The 20930-nt window shown below is 35.3% G+C and overlaps 2 protein-coding genes across 2 annotated transcripts; one reads left to right on the top strand and one right to left on the bottom strand.

Annotated features, from left to right (window-relative positions):
* Positions 1–5825: 5825 nt before the first annotated feature.
* Positions 5826–8867, bottom strand: LOC125645729 (uncharacterized). Its single transcript, XM_056145598.1, has 3 exons — positions 6830–8867; positions 6531–6717; positions 5826–6370 (listed from the first exon to the last, which is right to left on the bottom strand). The coding sequence occupies exons 1-3, from the start codon at positions 8150–8152 to the stop codon at positions 5826–5828; spliced, it is 2055 nt and encodes a 684-aa protein (XP_056001573.1). The 5' UTR covers positions 8153–8867.
* Positions 8868–13085: 4218 nt separating this feature from the next.
* Positions 13086–19646, top strand: LOC125653579 (uncharacterized). Its single transcript, XM_048883141.2, has 4 exons — positions 13086–13408; positions 15058–15285; positions 15509–16123; positions 19151–19646. Exons 1-4 carry the CDS (start codon positions 13153–13155, stop codon positions 19582–19584), a joined length of 1533 nt encoding a protein of 510 aa, XP_048739098.2. The 5' UTR covers positions 13086–13152; the 3' UTR covers positions 19585–19646.
* The last annotated feature ends 1284 nt before the right edge of the window (positions 19647–20930 follow it).

The raw sequence follows: 20930 nt of genomic DNA on the forward strand, positions 1-20930 counted from the left end.
ATTATTTATTCTTAATTCATAGTTAAAATAGAATCTCTCTGGGTACGTGTTGGCTTTACTATTTGTCAACGTAATATGATTAACTCGTTCCACTTGAGATTAATTGTTGTAAGTCTAATTTTATCACTTCATACATCATTGGACGAAAAACCTAATTCGCTCCGCTTTTAACATTGATTGGCAAGCCTGAAAACCAAACACCATATAGTCTGCGTTGTAAATACGTTTGTAGATTAGTGTGGTTGTTGTGCTAGGTGTATTTATATGTAGTTTTTGTTATTATTCTCTGTTGATATTGGCTACATTATGCAATTCTTTTCGTTTGTCCTGAAGAAGGGACGAGTCGTCCCGAACATTTGACAATCTGGTTGTTCGTGTCGTTGGTCATTTTAGTGCTTTGTATATTTTTTTTGCATTTGACCGTGTTTCCATGTTGTGGATCCGACACTTCTAGGTATCGGGTGTTGTTGGAACTTAGTGCTTATATATACATGTATATAGATATAGATGTAAATATATATAATATATATATATACATATATATATACATACATATATATATATATATATATATATATATATATATATATATATATATATATATTTAGCGGGAGCTAGTTTCAGCGATTTTATAATTCCAAAAACGATAGCCATTACAATCATATGTATCTCCAATTTGGAGGAAATATTAGCGATATTCAATTTTAGCGACCTCAACACTGTCGCCAATAATGCCAATATTAAATCCTCGCTAAAAATTCTACTTCTACGGTATGAGTAAAAGATTCTCAAGTGAGCCATTCAACAATATAAAACCAACCAAATAATTATTAAGACTAGTCAAGGTCATGTGACTTTCAGTAGTTTGATTTGAATAACTCACAGGTCAACATCCATCTTTACGTACATGAAAGTATTTATAAAGATAAATACAGAATAATATAAAGGAAAACTTGAAAATAACGAACGGTAACCAATCTCGCAAATCCGTTAAAGATACAGCATGAAAGGTGAAAATAACGAACAGTGATCAATCTCATCAATTCCTATAAGCAACACAAAATACAGAGTTGGGCAAACACGGACCCTGAATACACCAAAAGTGGGATCGGGTGCGTATGAGGATGAAGCATCTCTTTTCGACCTGTCACACTCGCGGGGAGCACTATATCTTGATCAAGTAATTGGAGTAATCCGTAGTCAAAATCAGTGTGCCAAGAAAGGTCCATCTATCGATATGGAACACGCCAGACAGCAGTTATGGGATTGATCACTGTTCGTTATATTCACCTTTCATTGTTGGAAGACTCAACCACCAAAGACTACATTGACATTGTCAATGAGGAACTTCCATTTTAACATTGCATTATTGGGGATGATTGAACACAATACAGGAATATTTCCTTGTTCCATTTTCATTAAAGAAGCCTTTAGTTATCTGTGATGTCAAAAGGCTAATTTTAATTTCGATTTTTAATCCTGAGGAATGGTCGTGTAAAGTGTTGAAAAATCATATTTCATATACAAATGATAAAATGTATTTCCTGGAATTGATAAAAGGTATATGAAGGTAGAAATGATGCATAAAAAATATGTACGAGTATATCCATTTCTCTACAATGTTTGCGATCCTCTCCTCCCAATGAAAGCATTTTAATATTCAATCAATGAACTTATTATAGTAGCATTTTGATAAACTGACAATTCTTTCTGAAAAATACAATAAAAGAAATATTTTGCGTATACAATTTTCTGTAATATTTGCGACCTTCCTCTCCCAAACCAAAGAGGGCATTTTATTATTTATTTAATAAAGTTAATTTTGTTAGTCCTTTGATAAAGTGGCATTTCTGTCTGAAAAATACAATCAAAGAAATTCATTTACATGATAAGCCTTAATGAGCCTGTTAGTTATACAATACACCTTTACATTTGAATTTGGAAGAAATATGAGTAAATCAGACATGTACACCGTTTATTAGACAATATCAAATAGGATGATAGCATAGAAAGCTACTGCTTCTAAAAATACAGACTCCCAACTTATGAGGACCATTGGCAACAAATTTCTGATAAAATAATGTATATCTAACAGATATTTAATACAATTTCATGTCAGAAACATTCATTTGTTTGTTTATGCAAGGTGAAGATAACGAACAGTGATCAATCTCATAACTACTATAAGCAATATAGAGAGTTGGGCAAACACGAACCCCTGGACATACCAGATGGATGTGAGATCAGGTGCCTAGGAGAAGCAAGCATCCCCTGTTGACCGGTCACACCCGCCGTGGACCCTATATCTTGATCAGGTAAACGGAGTTATCCGTATTTAAAACCAGTGTGCCAAGAACGGACTAACAATCGGTATGAAACAAGGCAGACAACATTTCATTCAATATTAGGCTGTATTGGCAAACTAAATCATTATAACAACCATAGAATTTGCGAAATCCTGACTTTAAACGAGACTGTTGAAATCTCTGTAACACCATGTTGTTTGTCAGTAGCCTGCCTCAATTTAAAAGTTGATCATATGCAGAACAAGCTCTTGTGTATTGTATCAGTTGAGAGATAAAAACTTCACATCCAGGTCATAATGGAATATTGCTACATAAATATGGGACGTAAGATGTGAGAAGGTACTGTATATGCAAGAATTGCCGGGAAAATAGTTCATGGTATGCTAATGAGACTGTCACACAGTCAGGAATCGGCTCTCGTCGGACAGATAGTGTTTAAGGAGTATTTCTAAACTATTTTCATTGATATTTCTACAATCGTAATTTATTTTTATGCATTCTTAATAATTTCTGTTTCATTTTATTCACAGAATACCGTAGTATTGATAGCTTTACTAGAATCCAACACAAATATTGGAACATATGTGCCTTTACGCATTTTATATTTCCATCTTTAAATCACGTACAGGACTTACAAAAAAACCGCTGTCGAGTGAGGTGAAATCAAAGCGCGCAAAGAAGTCTGAGTTGAAAATGCGCATTCGTTTGGAAAAAAAGTCACAATCCCTAATATCCCTCAACACAAATAGAAGATGTCTTGCAGAGTTTTATCTCCCTGATCTCAGATTACGAATTAAAGTAGATAGTTTCCATTCCATCCTAGTTTTGTGATCTCTTGGGGATCCAATTTATAATAGGTCCTCAGTGCCCCTTGCTTGTCGTAAGAGGCGACAAATGGGGCGGTCCCTTGGATGAGACCAAAAAACCGAGGCCCCGTGTCACAGCAGGTGTGCCACGATAAAGATCCCTCCCTGCTCAAAGGCCGTAAGTGCCAAGCATGGGCCTAGATTTTGCAGCCCTTCGTCGGCAATGAGTGAAAAATTCTCGAAAGGGATGTTAAACAATATACAATCTACCGACCTAGTCTTCTTGTCCTCTACATATTGCAGTGTGCCGCATTAAATCTATGTATAACGAAATGTAATCATTTTTTATACCGTAGCAAGACGATAAATGCGCAACTCCAAGGTCTACGTTTTGACGTCACAATACACCCGAAAAAGTGGCGGATCTAAAGGATTTGACCCACAAACCACCAACTATGGCCTAGTCTTAAAAATGATTGATTTTGATATGAAATATTACCAAGGATTTGTGCTATTTGTAATCGTTTTTCTTTTCTTTATATATTTAATAGTATTTAAATACCATGTCTTCAAAATTAGGGCATTTTTTGTCACTAGCTGTCTTCAATGTAACGTCAAAGTTGTGTAAGTGCTGATCTCTTTCATTATATCAGTATATATATGTAATATATACAGCACCTCACATATACAAAATTTACAAACAGCACATTATGTATAAAAGAATTGAATATTCTCTCTGATAACATTTTCTATTAATATTCCCACAGAGTTTGATATATATGTACACTTATTCAACACCGTGTATAGGTAGATCGATATTACCGAGAGTGTATTGAAGTATGTCACAGTATTAGTATTTTGACTGTCATTTGCATAATACTTCATGGAACTTTTTATTATTTCATCCTAGCGTGAACTAATATTTAACATCTCATTCAACAATTATGCATTTTAAATAAATGATGTAAATGCTAACGTTTCGCTTTAAAATTGCCCGAAAAGTAGGGCAACGAATTAAAAGGATACCGTGTTATGACGCTTCCTGTTAGCTCGAATTTTTTCGCATTTCTATAACAGATGCATGTGAACGCAGCTGATACGGCATCTGATCGCGTAGCATTCATTACATTGCAAATGAATAGTAGATTAGCAGTGAAGAGGTAATCGAGACTTTGGTGGAACAACCAGTATGCAGAAGCAACTAATGATCATGATGTAAGTGAATTTATTCAATAACAATTAGGCCTAGTGAAATACGAAAGTTTGCGCGATTTTCACTATCAGATCAATCATGTCCTATATATTTCGGATTTTTTTTTTAAAGTTTGGCATGTGTCATATATTGGGTAAAATTTGTAATCGTTACTCCTACATAGCATCCCCTACTTATTTGTAACAAGTTACTGCATGATTGGGGGGGGGGGTATAAAATATGAATCCTCTTTGAAATCACATTTGCAGTCGCTCTGATAAAGATTGGTAATCAATACATCGTTTGAAATACACACTTATTTTTATATTGTTTCCCACAATCCAGAAGATATGTCCACTGTGGTTTAATGTACATATGATATATGTACACTGTATATGTTGCATAGCATTGCTGCCATGGATGAACTATAAATGTGCCAAGTACACAGGAACCTTTATTGATAAAGCTAGGACTGTTGTCTTGTGTATTATGATAAGTATATCAAAAAGATTCCATATTCCAGATACTATGTTACATTTGGGGCAAGTTCAACTGTCGGTCCTGGTGATGGTCATGCAGACTGTACTTAAGTAATGTAAACTAGTGTTGGGAATAGACATGCACATTGGGCATGAATAACTTGGGTATCCGACGATGATAAATGGGCAGTAGTTATAATTTCACCCGCCAATCATCATGAATATTTTATCCTTTCCTGTTACATGTACTTCACCTAATAATGATATCATATTTCAGCATCTATTGTAGATGTAGATGACTAAAGGCATTGGTCAAGTGATCTTGTTACAAACTTGCACAACTTGATATCTATATTTTAGGACATGTTAAAAAATAATCCATTATTTCATAGTTTGCAAACTAAGAAATAATGGATTATTTTTTAACATCCCCTAAAATATAGATATCAAGTTGTGCAATTCTCCATGGAGAATTAAATTCAATATATATATAATATATACTGTTATCAAGCATTGCAAAAATGTTTTCAATAATTATGACAATAGTCATCTCGTCTTTCATATGAAATCAGTTAATATTATTTGGCAAATACATCAAAGTAAAGGTTCCCAATCTTTCACTTAAATCAGACTGCATTCTTTGAAATATAAAATGTACCCCAATGTGAGCAACTGAAATTGCCAAATATCACATCTGATAAATGTAAAATGTATTGCAATGCTTGCTTAACAATTATGATAAACTGACAAAGTAGATCTGGATAAGAGTATGAAAATTGTTTTAATTACTCATGTTAATATAAAAATAATTGATTGTATCATCTTATGATCACAAAGTGAGATGAAGGAATCTTCCAAATAAATATAAGTTGAATATATAGGAAATAATGATGTTTGAAATAAAAACAACTTATAAGATGATACAAAATCTCTCTCTCTCTCTCTGCAATCAATATCTCTTCTCTCTCTCTCTCTCTCTCTCTCTCTCTCTCTCTCTCTCTCTCTCTCAGCAATCAATATCTTCTTCTCTGGTACAACTGTTTTACTCTTCTATTTCACTGCCTTCACTGGAACTCTCAGACTCATCAACCAAAGTGGCATCTTCCAGAAACTCCCCCCAATCACGCACACCTATTCGCCCCGCTGGTTGGTGCCGTGCATACCCCACATACCATAGAATGGCTGCAATGTGTGCACACATGCCAACAACACGAGCACCAGCCTTACACTTACAATACCATGCAATTATTGCACCCTCTGCATACTTTATCCACAGAAGGTAGGACCTGGATGACACATGACGACTCTGCATTCTGATTCGTACTAGACCTGGCTCCTCCTTGTGGACATGAATGGCACAATCTCCTTCAATATGTTCCTGGGCATAGCTTGGGGATAATTTCAGCTGGTACGTGCCACATGTCAGAGACCTCAGTTGCTCTTCATCCAGGTTTGGAAAGTCAGTGATATCATCCATTTCCTCCCAACAAGCTGATCGTCTTTCCAATTTGTTTTCTTCAACATGCTGCCGAAGGGTGTTGATTTGCTTTGATAAGTGAATCATTTTTGTACCAAGGATCTGGTCATCTTCAGCATTACCATTAGAAATACTTTTCAAGTACCTATAATGATAAATCAAGCATAACCTGAATATAAACATTCTGGGTTTTTTAAGTATCAATATACTTAGTGTATCTAATTACTTAGGTCATGGTATTATGATTTCATTTTAATTTCATCTCTTTACAGGATTTCATTGTGAGATGCATGTTTATTTGCAAGTTATTGGAATTGATTATAATATACCTGTTACTGATGGCACAAACAATCCTAACAAAATCTCCAATGTACGGAACCTGGCTCGTTGGCAGGATTTTCCCAAGGTAACGCCATTGCTTTATCCTACCATTCGCTGACTCAACCACCCATCTTATCTGTGATTTTAAAATATGTTTACATAAATATATTATGAAGATATATTTTTCTGTAACTAAGTTCTTTGCATTGCAAAATAAACCTAAAATTCACATGAAAAATAAGACTTACCTTTGTCACTAATCGACTAATATTTGCACTTTCAGTTGACATCTGCCTGTCTCCATGAGCCATAAAGGATGGCATCTGTGCCTTGATACCTAGTTCCTCCAAGTAATCCAAGGAGTCTCTGAAACCACGGTCCACCACAAATACATCATCCTCGCAAACCCATCCCTGTATGTCATCGATATTTCTTTTCAAAATGTGGTTGAGTATGGAGGCATCATTGTTTTTTGCAATATAAGGGCCTAATACAGAAACAAAGTAGCCTGTCGATGACACAATGACCATAGGTTTCACAAGTGGCCTGCCTTTGTGGAGACTGTAGGATTGACGTTGAAATCTAAAATTACCACTTTTGTTGATGTAGATGTACGTTCCATCCAATATAAGTATGGCTTGCTGAGTTGTGTCATCACCAAAAAGTGTCTGGGCAAGGGGTCGCGTATGCTTATTGATTATCTCCTCTCGCGTTATGTGACCAAATCCAAGGTTTTCTGTGACAAAACCTCCAGTCATCAATATATTGCGGACAGCTCGCACACTTCTTTGTATACTGGATTTGGAAATATTAAACAATGTGGACAAAATCTTGTTTGACTCCCCTCCTCTCAATTTTAGCAAAAAGATTGCAAGGCTGGTTCTGGTAGTTCTAGCAGGAGTTATTTTGATTTTCCCCTCGATAAACAGCATCATGTCATTGAAAGAAGCTTTTGATATCCCCAGGAGATCTACATATTCAGTGTCTGTAAGATTTTCACTGTCAAAATCTAGCCTTGCTTTCTCACTTCGTATAATCTCAGTTCTTAAGAACTTGATCAGCTCAGTTATTGAAGTTTTATTGAACTTTGTTGTTCTCGCTGTTGGGTTCAAACTTTCAATGTCTCTCTGCAGGTGTTTTGGGCAGCAACGAGCTCCAGCAGGAATTATGACTTCTTTGGTGATAAAGATTCGATGACGAAATCCCACTGGAACCACAACTAGCTTTGGTCCTGGCCTTTTGCAGATGCAACATGCAGCATGTCCTCTTGATGTGCAAGGAAAAGGAAGAGTTACTGATGGTGGACTGAACTGAGGTGTTAAAGTTGTAGATGATGTTGATGGTGCGGATTCACCTTGACAATCTGTCGTGCTCGCCATGCTATGACCTTTGCGTTTTATGTGACGTGCACACATGCACCTACATCTGTTGCATAAGAAGTCATCGTCACCTGGTGTTCTCCCAGATAGTTTGGAGATAACGACTCTGTATTTTCTTGCAATGCTGTATCTGTCTTTCTGTCGTACCACGCGTGGACAATTACAACAGTTGTAAGATTTCTTACCAGGCATCTGAAATGTCAAATAAAATCTGTTTCATTTTACATATTTTTTCTCTATGTTACTTTACAGGAGGGGGGGGGGGTTGTTTCCACACCCCCCCCCCCTTTTTCTTATAGCAAGTATGACCTATAAAAGTAAAAAAGTTAAAAACCCTCAAAATCCTAGAGCTTTGGAAGGCTTTGCCCACTGAACTCCCACCAGGGCTTTGCTTTAAACTAACTAAAGGCCTTAATGATTAATGTTAATTGAATTAATTGTTCAAACTACCCTTTTCCATCAATTAGATTTAAAAATATATCCACCTACTCAGGAAAGAGATGTTTCATATATTTAATTTGTTCTTGAAAATTATTGATTAATATTCTGTCCATATTTCCTTTCAGGTACTCAAATGCATGCATTAATTATTTGCATTTTTGTAATTTTCTTTGAAATTATAATTATAGTTACCAAAGAAAAAAAAACAAGAAGACAAAACTGCAGATTTTTTGTTTTACATGTTACAACACACTATATAATTATACAGTATCATATTGCACAATTATTTTGTTAAATACATTTTTTTCAGCAGGGGGATCTGTCCGTGTGATTCATACAGATTTATCGCCCTTTATGGTGATTACATAGTCTTTCAATAAAGATTATTTTACATAGTTGTCATGTAATATTTTTTTTTAATGTACAAGATTTTATTATAAACCTTTTTATACACCAAAAGTTGATTTTAGTCAATGTGTTATACATGCGGATATATAAAATTTGATTTTACATTTTACTAACTCGTAACGATAAATTCATGTGAAGTATATTAACAAATTGCGTCATAGATTAGAAGCCGCGGCAGAAGTTATAAAGAAATTTAAAAAAAAATTGAGCATGACATATTTTGGAAGTTTGTAACTCAGAGTAGTGTAGTATTAAAGTGACAGTAATGTACAACAACCTTCTCGGAATGTATTACATTCGACATGCTGCATAATGTCGCTGATTTTGGTTAGGGAGATCGTATATATAGGCCTATATTTTAAGATAGTAAATTCAATAGGAACGCAGTGCATTTAATGATGTAATCATTCTAAATTAGAAAAGTTATATTTATTCTTAGCGATATGATAGGCTCTGTATATTACTTCTACTAACAAATGTAAGGCTAATACATAGATGTGGGAAAAATATTTATCAACTTAACCCAGAATATTAAATGAACTATAAACATCTCCTTCACATGACAGTGTAAATGTAAGACATTTTGAATAGTCTCATTATTTAGTATAATCTATCAATGAACTTACCTTGAAAGTGGATTGCGGATTGCACCGTGTTAATCAGTTGCTGTGAAATGCATCGCTGTTTCTATAGACGCGACGACGCCGATGACCAGATGACAGTTTTAGCGCTTACCGATAATTCTTAATTAATTTAATTTCGATATAGCGGGTTCCTGACGGCATTTTTTTTTTCACTCAAAACTATTTTCAAATGTTTGAATTTTCATATTCTAATTTAATATTTTGCCGTCGATAACCCGATATTAAATAAATTTGACCTCAAGGTTGACTAAATCGGCGATTTTCCCGGAAATATATAGTCTTTTGTTGATTTTAGCACTTAGTGTAATATTACCAGCATCCGGTCATGTTTAAGCCCCCCATCGTTGAATGGTATCTGTCCTATACAGAAGAAATAAACACTCAGATTTATTACAAATCAGTGTTTATTTTTTCCACATTCGCTAGGCCATAAACAGCCAATGCCGGGTCGAATCCTTTGGGTCCAAATTTGGTTGGTTGGTTGTATATTTAACTTCCCGCTCGATGATTTATACAAGTGTACGAAACATTAAAATATGCGGATTTAAATGAAAAAGAACTGGTCAGAATTTACAAAGCACTAGTGAGACCAGTCTGCGAGAATGTGTGCCCGGTGTGGTCAACTCACCTGCCAAAACATTTAATTGACAATATTAATCCAATTCAAAAGAGGGCTATAAAAATAATTAAACCTTTATTTCCATATGCTGCATATGGACATAATGCCATTAATATGCCATTAAATCTAGAACTTGTTGAGGAAAGACGTGAAAATCTCTGCCTGTCATTGTTCAGGAAGTTGGAAAATCTCTCAAATCAATCACATTGCCTTTAGCAGCATCCAATGGTGATAGATATAATCTTGATAGAAATTGCCTCCACCGCTGTAACGTGGGGAAAGCAAGTTTATCTCTAATCAAACAAAAACACAACCTGAATACCAAAATTTATTATCAAAAGAAAGAAAAAGAGAACAATAATTATCTCACCTCACTGTCACATTTACCAGTAACCTAACAGCATAAGCAACAGTCATAATGCCAAGGAGTTCACTCAGGTATCCCAATTTATTTCAAGTTCAAGTCTACACCCTGTATTTCCTACAGCTAAACTTCTACTATTGCATCCAAACTTTTCAATTATAAACAAACTTTGCAGTGCCTAGATATAGACCATCTTATACGTAATTCACCAACGTTTTCTTGTTCTTCATCTTCTTTCAACTATAGTCCAGCTTGACATGTCATTACTGGTGATGTTAATATAGTTGAAAATGAGGACCTCAAATCACTTATCTTAAAAGGTCCTAAACACAGAGAACCCCGGTCTTTTAATTGGTGATAGAACTTCATCTCTATTATGAATTATGTCGAGGATTATGCCAGACGACGGGCTAAATATCAAAAAGAAGAATTTGATACATTGTCAGAAAGCGTTAAAACATAAGAGGATTATTAAAATCCTCTCTTCCTGTGGCCTTCAATTCGACATTTCGATATATTGATGACATTTTGTCTGTTAACAATAATACCTTTCATTCATCTGTCGATTTGATATATCCCTGTGAGCTCGAAATAAAGGACACCACAGATTCGTCCACTTCTGCTTCACACTTAGATATTTTATTGAAAGTAGACATTAACGGCAAACTGACAACTCGACTGTATGACAAACGGGATGATTTCAGCTTCTCTTTCGTCAACTTCACATATTTATGTAGCAATATTCCATTATCATCTGCATATGGTGTTTATATCTCTCAACTTATTCGATATCCAAGAGCTTGTTCTGCGTATAGTCAGTTTTTAAATCGAGGTAAGCTACTGACAAACAAGTTGATGGTACAGGGATTTCAACAGTCTCGATTTAAGACAGCATTTCGCAAATTCTATGGTCGTTATAACGATCTAGTTCGTCAATACAACCTATCATTGGGTCAAATGCTGTCTGACGTGTTTCATACCAATTGTTAAGCCGTTCCTGACACACTGATTTTGTCCAGGGGTCCGTGTTTGCCCAACTATCTATTTTGTATTGCTTGTAGGAGTTATGAGATAGATCACTGTTCGTTAAAACGAAAGTATGTACCATCTATCCATCTGTGTTTAGTAAGCCAGAAGTGATAAAAGAATTAAATAGGTTACATGAGGGATATGTTTTGTTTCCAGCTGACAAAGCTTGTAACAACATTGTCTTTGTTTGTAAGGCTCATTATTACAACTGTATTGTAAACAAACTTGGCATTAATTCCACTTTTAATAATCGTATTTTTGGTGATCGTGCATATACTCCAACTGGCCTTTCAAAAGATGAAATTATTCAAAACCATGCTTCAGTTTTGGACACATTTAACATCCCAGTCAATAGGTCGAATGAATATGAGTTACCGTACCTATACTGGATTCCTAAACTACATAAAAATCCTTACAAACAAAGATGCATTGCTGGATCCAGTAAGTGCTCTACCAAGCCCCTATCTTTGCTCCTCACGAAAATATTAACAGCTGTGAAGAAAAAATTTCAAACTTACTGTGCGACTACAAATGCCAGAAATAGTGTTAATCAAATGTGGATTCTAAAAAATTCTAAAGAACTTTTAGTAGACTTGAAATTGCAAACCTTTTCCCAAATCAATAACATCAAAATCTATGACTTCATACACGTGAGAAGAAAAAATCTCTTGCTCGAAAAACACCACAGTTACACCCCAATCGGCCTCCGTGGCCGAGTGGTTAGAGCATTGCGCTCAAAATCACACGGCCTCTCACCTCTGTCGGTGCGGGATCGAATCCCGCTCGCGCCGTTAAATGAGAAAGTTTCCCAGTTTACTTTCGGAAGGTCGGTGGTCTCTTCCCAGGTACATATGTACATTGTATCTGGGTTCTCTCTTCCACCAATAAAAACTGGGCGCCACCATATAACTGAATAATTGTTGAGTGTGACGGAAAACATCAAACAATCAATCAATCAATCTTGCTGTGGTTTTCACTTCGACATTTAGATATATCGACGACGTTCTTGGCACACTGATTTTGACTACCCAATATCTGGTATATCCAGGAGTTCTTGTTGCCCAACTATCTATTTTATATTGTTTATTGGTGTTATGAAACTGATCACTGTTCGTTATTTTCACCTTTCATCCTATTGTGGCCACATTTTTTTCATTAAACTGGAACCTGTACTACCTGAAGATATTCCCATGTAAAACTTTTATTCCCTGTTGTTGTTCCATCCTATCCCCAAGAATCAGAAATTGAACAAATTTTAATCAATACTTACTATGTTTCGGGATACTTGTATATTTATTTGATTCGTAAATGACTTCACTTTATTCTTTGTCGTTTTTATTATTTCCCTTTGAAAGGGAAGATGACCTACATTTGTACAAACTTGAATCACAATCACCGAAAGATAATATGTGTGAAGTTTGATTGAAAACTGTCGTAAACTGTTCACTATCTTATCTTCTTCTATAGAACTACAAAATCAACGGCAGACAACAGACAGCTTTTTGCTTCAGGTTACCTAGAATTACAGTATATATTGATGTGACTTATCCACATGAAACAAATGCATGCTGTAACAAGTTTTGGTTAGAGTTGACAACAATATAATTTGTACGCACTTCAGATACTGAGCACACCAGATAAGAACATCCTTAAGTAATCAGGTATTCTACTAGCAGGTAGTAAAGCCATGGAGAAGTTCACTGTTCTGCAATGTTGGGCTTTCTTCCTGACATTTGTTCTTCTTAAAGATGGAGCGTACGGACTATTGTCTAAAACTACAGAGCCTTGTCAGGAAGGAAATGCCATGAATGCTAGTTTGGAATTACAGCGGAACCTGGCCAATTTATTAAAATTCTCTTCAAAGTTAAGAACGGTTTCAGAGCCCTTATACAGAGAACATCAGACTTTGGTTGTGTCTCTGGTGAAGTTGATAGGATTACCAGGTAAGATCTTTCTTGATATCAAACAGTAATAACAGAAAAACGAGAGCATTTTACAAGGAAATGAAATTACACCATTGATTTTCTTGATAGTACTGTAACTAAATGTATAGAAAGTTCAATGACAGGAAGTGGATGCTAAATCCAAAATAAAATCATTATTCAAATTCTACAAAGATCTCACCCATATTCTTGGTCGTAGTTCCTAATCTCCATTTTAAAAATGTCACAAAATTTCATTTATCAAGTGTTATATATCTGAGTAATTCTTGAGCAAATAAATTGAAGTGATCTAAATATCCATTGATATCAAACGGTGAAGCAGAATAACGAGAGTATTTTACAGGGAAAAATAATTACATCATTAATTTACTCAGACCAAATGTATAGATAATTCAATGAAAGCAAGTTTTTACTATATCCGAACAAAATCCTTATTCAAGTTCAATAAATAACATTCCATTGTTTATCTCCGTCTAAAAGAAATTACATGATTTTGTACATAATAATAATAATAATAATAATGATAATTGGTTTTATGTAGCGCTTTTTCCAGCGTATGCTGTTCAAAGCGTTTTACAATAATTTATTACCCCGGCAGACCTGATATCAATTTAGAACTTTCTCAGCTTCCTGGAAATCATACAGTGAACGCTGCCGTTACAGACGCTAGAGCACTTACATTCTAACAATATCTTTCACTATCTATAGTCAGGTACCCTTTTCACACATGGGTTGAGTGAGAAAATTCATGTAAAGTGCCTTTCCCAAGAACACAACGTCGGCCCTGCCGCGGCAAGGACTTGAACCCACGACCTTTCGGTCGAGAGTCTGACAGCCTAACCAATAGGCCACCGACTCCACACATACATATATTGTCAATTTAGTAGTTTCTCAGAGAAAAATGATAATCAACTACACGCAAGATATAATCATCTTGTTATAATGGGTTGTAAATGTATTTCGTTCTTTGGAAGGACTAAACGTTCCATATACATGTTCTCAATAGAGTTGTTTCAAAATAGATATTTATCAAATTTGCGTTATATATCTGGAAATAAGTGCGAAAGAAATTGATATGATCTAAATATCCCTTTAAAAGTACCTCAATTAGCACATTTATTGTAGTTGAGAACTGTAAAAGAAAAATTCTTTCTTAATCCACCCACTGTTTTAATTAGATTGATTCACTTACATGTATCCCATTTCTGGTGTCCAGGGGTATGTGTTTGCCAAACTATTTACTTTGTATTGCTTATAGGAGTTTTGAGATTGATCACTGTTCGTTATATTCACCTTTCATGTACTACAATACAGTGTCTATAGATATATCTATTAAAATTCTTTTAAATTTAAGAAGTTCTAGATCTAAGGAGGGTTTCCAAGAGACTTTATTCGTAGAATAGGACGATCGTAGTGGCGAGATTTCGGAACATACCATTATCTAATCATGATCAATCTCTTGAGGTTTTCCACAATGTAGGCACGTCTTTTATTTTGTTGTTGATAGGTATCAAATTGTATTATATCATGATTACATGATGTTGAAATTAGAAATGAACGTTTCAGATTCATACGGTTTTCACTAAACAAGGCATACATCTTTTAACTCATTTGAAATTATATTACACTGTATATATATGTAATTTTAGCAACAAAGGTGGATGAAATATGTCGGCTACAGCCTTCTGTTATATTTCCACATCCGGACGAATGTCAGTTATACTACAACTGCTCCTTGACGTACACCAACATTCCAATCCACCTAGAACAGCATTTACAGGAATGTCGATATCCGGACGTCTTCTCCACACAAACACTTCAGTGTGAGAACTTCACCGAGGTTTGTTGTGGAGTAAGAAAACTACTGAAGGACAAGTGTAAGTTTCCTCATTGCATTCTGATTCCGTAACATTGTCAATATTGTATTAATGGTCCAAGATTAGGATAGTTTGCTATTGCACTCAATTGACACTCTATATAAAATTAGTATCATCTATATAGCCTTAGTATGATTCTAAAATACATATTAGGTCAAGCAAATTGAGATGTATTCAATGAAAAAATGTATAGACTATAAGAGTCTCTAATCTGTTTTTGCAGGTGATTATAGAGGACAGTTAAACAGTTCATCCACATGCAAATGGCAGAATCCTAGTTGTAGTGGAAAAACGGACGGATATCACCAAGGACACCAAGGGCTAAACTCGTACATCAATTGCTTTAATGAACGCTTAATGAACAAAGGGACATGTGAAGATGACGTTTTATGGGATATATACAAGATTCTTTACAATGGAAAATGCACTAACCCTTTCGCGGTTCCATACAAAGAAGGTGGATTCCTTTCAAGTTGCAATGGAAAAGCAGACGGGAATTATCGCTTTGAGCATGACAGTTATTATATGCAAGTAGGAGATTACTTTAGAATCGGTAGACAATGTGATGCATACTATCGTTGTCAAGGGGGCGTAGCCACTGCTGTCAAATGTCCCCATGGCTCCGTGTTTGAATCCCAAAGTAAAACGTGCAAAGCTGGAAATCACTCTATCGAATTAGGATGTCAGCTTTACTGTAACCCAAACTTCAATTTCAATGGCGTATTTCCAAAGAATTTTGCAGAATGTCCGTATCCGGAACAATTCTCAGAGAGCACCCAAAGATGTGAAAATTTTACAAAGGTCACCTGTGGTTCACGTCCGCAGGTTAAGGACTATTGTGAGTACATTTCCTTAACCATGATTTATTATTTAAGCAATGAATTATTATTATGTCCACTTCAAAGAGGAGGGGAATATTGCTTTGCACCTGTTGGTCGGTCAGCATGTCGGTTGGTCGACCGGATGTTGTCCACTCAATATCTGGAGAACCATTCACTTCATCATAATGATATTTCATATGTGGATTGGTTACGAGTAGAAGACAACCCCTATTGATTTTCAGGTTTTAAAAAGTTCAAAGATCAAGGGTCAATCTACTCTGGACATAGGAAAACACTGTCCGCTTAATATCTTGAGACCCCATTGCTTGACAGAGAACAAAGTTGGTACACTGGTACATCTTCAGGAGAAGATGACCCCAATTGGTTTTGAGGTCACAAAGTCAAGGTCAACGGTCAATGTTTACAAACAGTTAAATGTAAACCATGATATACCTACTTCTGTTTCAAAGTGGAATTTAGAGCTGGTAGCTTATGGAATAGAAATATGTGTTAAGTATGTTTTTACTGTATGTTTTAAAACTACCAAGGACTCTATTATCCAATGGTTACAATATAGAATACTTCATAGGATTCTGCCTGTCAATTATTATCTTTAAAAAATCTATGTTGTGTCTTTTGATTGTTGTACCTTTTGTAATGATGAAGTTGAGATCATTGGAGCAATCTGAGCATGCACATTTATCAAACAACTTCCAAAATAATAGGTTTCAATGTACTTAATATTTTATTTGGTGAACTCCCATTGTTGAAAGGCAACAGAATTGTAAATTTCCTTATCCTATATACAAAACAATACATTTTTCTTTTTTAAAAAGACCAAATTGCCAAGATTCTTGGAATTATTGTTCTATCTATACAACAAATACAAGGTTGAAAAATGCATTGCGTATCAGAATTTAGAAATGCAAAAATTTGAAAATACCTGGCATGTATGGAAAACATTTTTTGACAACATAAAACAATCATAATTTTGCTATTTTAAGCAATATTTTTTTCTACTTTTGAAGCCACGTGTACTTTTATCTATATTTTCTCGAGATCTGTATTGTTATCATTTTTCTCTTACAATTATATTAAAAATGCAAGCACTTACCAACAAAAATATGATTGAGAGCGTGAAAGTGGTTAGAAAATATGACAAATGTTCTTTTGTCTTATGTCAATATTTGTGAAATAAAAAATTAATAAATTATATTTAAAAAGGTCAACGGTCACACTGGACATAGGAATTTACTGTCCGTTCAATATATTGAGAACCCTTTGCTTGACATCCATCAAATTTGGTAAATTGGTACCTCTTCAGGAGAAGATGACCCTTATTGATATTGAGGTCACAAGGTCAAAGGTCAATGGTCAAACTGAACATAGGAATATATTGTCCATTCAATATCTTGAGAAACCTTTGCTTAACAGACATCAAACTTGGTTCACTGATCTATCTTGCGCAGTAGATGACCCCTATTGATTTTGAAGTCAACTGGTACAAGATTAATGGTTAAACTGGATGTAGGAATATACTGTCCGCTCATTGTCTTGAGAACCTTTTGCTTAAAAGACATCAAACTTAGTACACAGGTACATCTGATGGAGTAGATTACCCCTATTGAATTTGAAGTCACCTGGTCAAAGGTCAAGGGTTAAATTGGACATAGTAATATATTGTATCCTATATTTTTGGAATCATTTGTTTGATTGATACCAAACTTGTTACACTGGTACAGCATAAGGAGTAGATGGCCCCTATTGATTTTAGGTCACATGGTCGATCCACTGTGGACATAGGAAGACATTTTCTGCTCCATATTTTGAAATGGTTTGACACTACTATCATTTAAATGATGCATGTGTGTAACTTTTTAATTTTGCACCATAGTTTTACAAACATTTCTTGTTTTTTGAAAGATATAGTATCTTAACTACAACGGCGTGTGCACACAAATCTAATGACGAGCGTTAGCGCGTTTTGAAAATTTGTTTGCACACACCGTTGCAGTTATGAGACTACATCTTTGAAGAAATAATGTATTGCTTATATTAACATTTTAAAAACCCTTTTTAATGTGTGCTGTTTATATATATATATATCAAATCGTGGACCTAATTCTTTGAGTAAGTAGCGATTAAGGGAACAGCCGTAGAAAGCAAAATGTGATGTCATAACTTAAAAGAAAAGAGTGCGCAATACTGGAAAAAATATTCCAATACTTGAATTGGTTTTCAATAAATATCATAAACATCAATTCATTAACAAAGTTTACAATCTGAACTGGGTTTAAACAGTTCAAATCTATCTAATTGTAAACAGCGTAGGTGCTTGTCGGCCATGTTGTCACTTCAGGAAATTGAAAAATCCTGCACTTGGATTAATTTCTTATGTTTGTTCGGAGATATTAACCACATATTAGAGGCAAGATCAAATTAAATATATCTGGCATCGACTGAGACGGGAATGCACAACAAAGCTTTGTTTTCATTCGGCACACGTGTGACCGAGCACAGGAACTTCATGGTAATTTTATCTGTAATAATAATGGTAGGAGTCTTATACCAACCACCCCCTAACAAGGGGTAATAATAATTACATTAGTAAGTTGTTTGGTATAAGACCCCTACTATTAATATTACAAAATTACCGGATGCAGATGACATGCTCGACAGTGTTCATACGCCTAACAAATTTATAGTTATTCCGTCTTTTCAGTTATAGGCAAATATCCTTCAAAATTTTCTAATGCATTTTATCAAAGGATTATAGAGTAAATGTGAATATTCGGTATTGAATATGGTTTGAAATTTACATTAATGTTGCAAATTCGATATACTGGTACATAATATGTAACTAAGATCCTGAAATAAAATCCTCCTTTAACATCACTTGTAATAATAAACACAAAAAAATATTATGGGCATTAGGTAAACTATTATAAAACAACAAAAAATATAAACAAAAGCTTGCATCTGATTTACATAGGATATGCATGCATTCAAGCATGCAAAATCTTACTATATATTTCCTCTTTAAGGCAAATACTGGGTGACGTTGTACTTCAACCGACACAATGGAAACTGCGAGGGATATCACTTCAGCTGTGCAGGATTACCTGACGGTTTGAACGAACATCCGGTTAAGCGTCCCGGTCCGTATTACGTCCGCTGTCTCCAAGAAAGGCTGATCGAGAATGGACGGTGTCCAATGGACACAGAATGGGGTACACAGACATTCCCATATAACGGTAAATGTACACACCAGTTCGCTATCCCAGAGTCTCATCACGGCGTCGGTCTCCTCCCTGACTGCTCTGGAAAATCCGATGGCAACTACCAATATCCCCAAAGACCGTGTGATGTTCACTACAGGTGTGACAGAGGCAATGCAACTGCCGTCAAATGTCCGTCACATACAAATTTCGATGTATGCAGTAGACGTTGTCGGACCGATGTCACTTGCTCTGGATAATAATATTACATCAACACTATCTTGTTATAGACAATTTTGGAAATTAAATGGAGTTTATTTTCTGAGCAGAATCCATATCGTTTAATGCATCTAGGCTGTTTGATATATTTGTGATTGTCAGCTCTCAGTCTAGATTTCTATTATCTGACTTATTCAATGTCTCCTGAACAATTCAAGGTAGATCTTTCATATTTTGTATATGCAAGGTGAAGATAACGAACAGTGATCAATCTCATAACTCCTACAAGCAATACAAAATAGATAGTTGGGCAAACACGGACCCCTGGACACACCAGAGGTGGGATCAGGTGCCTAGGAGCAGTAAGCATCCCCTGTTGACAGGTCACACCCGCCGTGAGCCCCATATCCTGATCAGGTAAACGGAGTTATCCGCAGTCAAATCAGTGTGCCAAGAACGGCTTAACAATCAGTATGAAACAAGTCAGACAGCATTTGACCCAATGCGAGGTTGTATTGACGAACTAGATCGTTATACGACCATTGAATTTACGAAATGCTGTCTTCAATCGAGACTGTTGAAATCCCTGTACCATCAACTTGTTTGTCAGTAGCTTACCTCGATTTAAAAACTGACTATACCCAGAACAAGCTCTTGCATATCGAATCAGTTGAGATATATAAACACCATATGTAGGTGATAATGGAATATTGCTACAGAAATGTGGGAAGTTGACGGTGGAGAAGCTGAAATCATCCCGTTTGTCATACAGTTGAGTTGTCAGTTTGCCGTTAATGTCTACTTTCAATAAAATATCTAAGTATGAAGCAGAAGTGGACGACTCTGTGGTGTCCTTTATTTCGAGCTCACAGGGATATATCAAATCGACATATGAATGAAAGCTATCATTGTTAATAGACAAAACCTCATCGATATATCTAAAAGTCGAATTGAAGGTCACAGCGAGAGATTTTTTCTTCTGACGTAGAAGTTTTTGAATAAATTCTGCTTCATATGAATATAACAACAGGTCAGCTAACAAAGGAGCACATATCGTGCCCATGGGAATTCCAACAGACTGTTTCTTTTAGCAAAATATTTTATTCCATAATATGACCTTTTACCTTGAAATTTGACCTACTTAGAGGAAAAAGTAATATGTTAAATATCTTCATAGCTATTCTAGGTGGGGCTTTCATACTTTGTACCTATATTTTTTTTACAACACTTTAAGGTAAAATCGTATTCGATCTTCTAACCTTGACCTACTTACTTTAAAAATCAGACTTAATCAATATCTCCTGAACAATTTAAGGTAAATTTTTAATATTAATATTGTGTATATATACATGTCCATGGTTTCTTTATGGCAAGACCTTGATATACT

Source organism: Ostrea edulis, chromosome 7 (genome assembly GCF_947568905.1).
Source record: "Ostrea edulis chromosome 7, xbOstEdul1.1, whole genome shotgun sequence".
Classification (NCBI taxonomy): Eukaryota; Metazoa; Mollusca; class Bivalvia; order Ostreida; family Ostreidae; genus Ostrea; species Ostrea edulis.

Excerpts from the sequence above, each read along its gene's own strand:
- LOC125645729 (XM_056145598.1), bottom strand. The coding sequence starts at position 8,152 with ATGCCTGGTAAGAAATCTTACAACTGTTGTAATTGTCCACGCGTGGTA. Across the intron at positions 6,718-6,829 it reads TTAGTCGATTAGTGACAAAG|ATAAGATGGGTGGTTGAGTC; the intron begins GTAAGTCTTATT and ends TTAAAATCACAG. Across the intron at positions 6,371-6,530 it reads GCATCTCACAATGAAATCCT|ATGACCAGATCCTTGGTACA; the intron begins GTAAAGAGATGA and ends GTAATGCTGAAG.
- LOC125653579 (XM_048883141.2), top strand. The coding sequence starts at position 13,153 with ATGGAGAAGTTCACTGTTCTGCAATGTTGGGCTTTCTTCCTGACATTT. Across the intron at positions 15,286-15,508 it reads AAAACTACTGAAGGACAAGT|GTGATTATAGAGGACAGTTA; the intron begins GTAAGTTTCCTC and ends CTGTTTTTGCAG. Across the intron at positions 16,124-19,150 it reads TCCGCAGGTTAAGGACTATT|GCAAATACTGGGTGACGTTG; the intron begins GTGAGTACATTT and ends TTCCTCTTTAAG.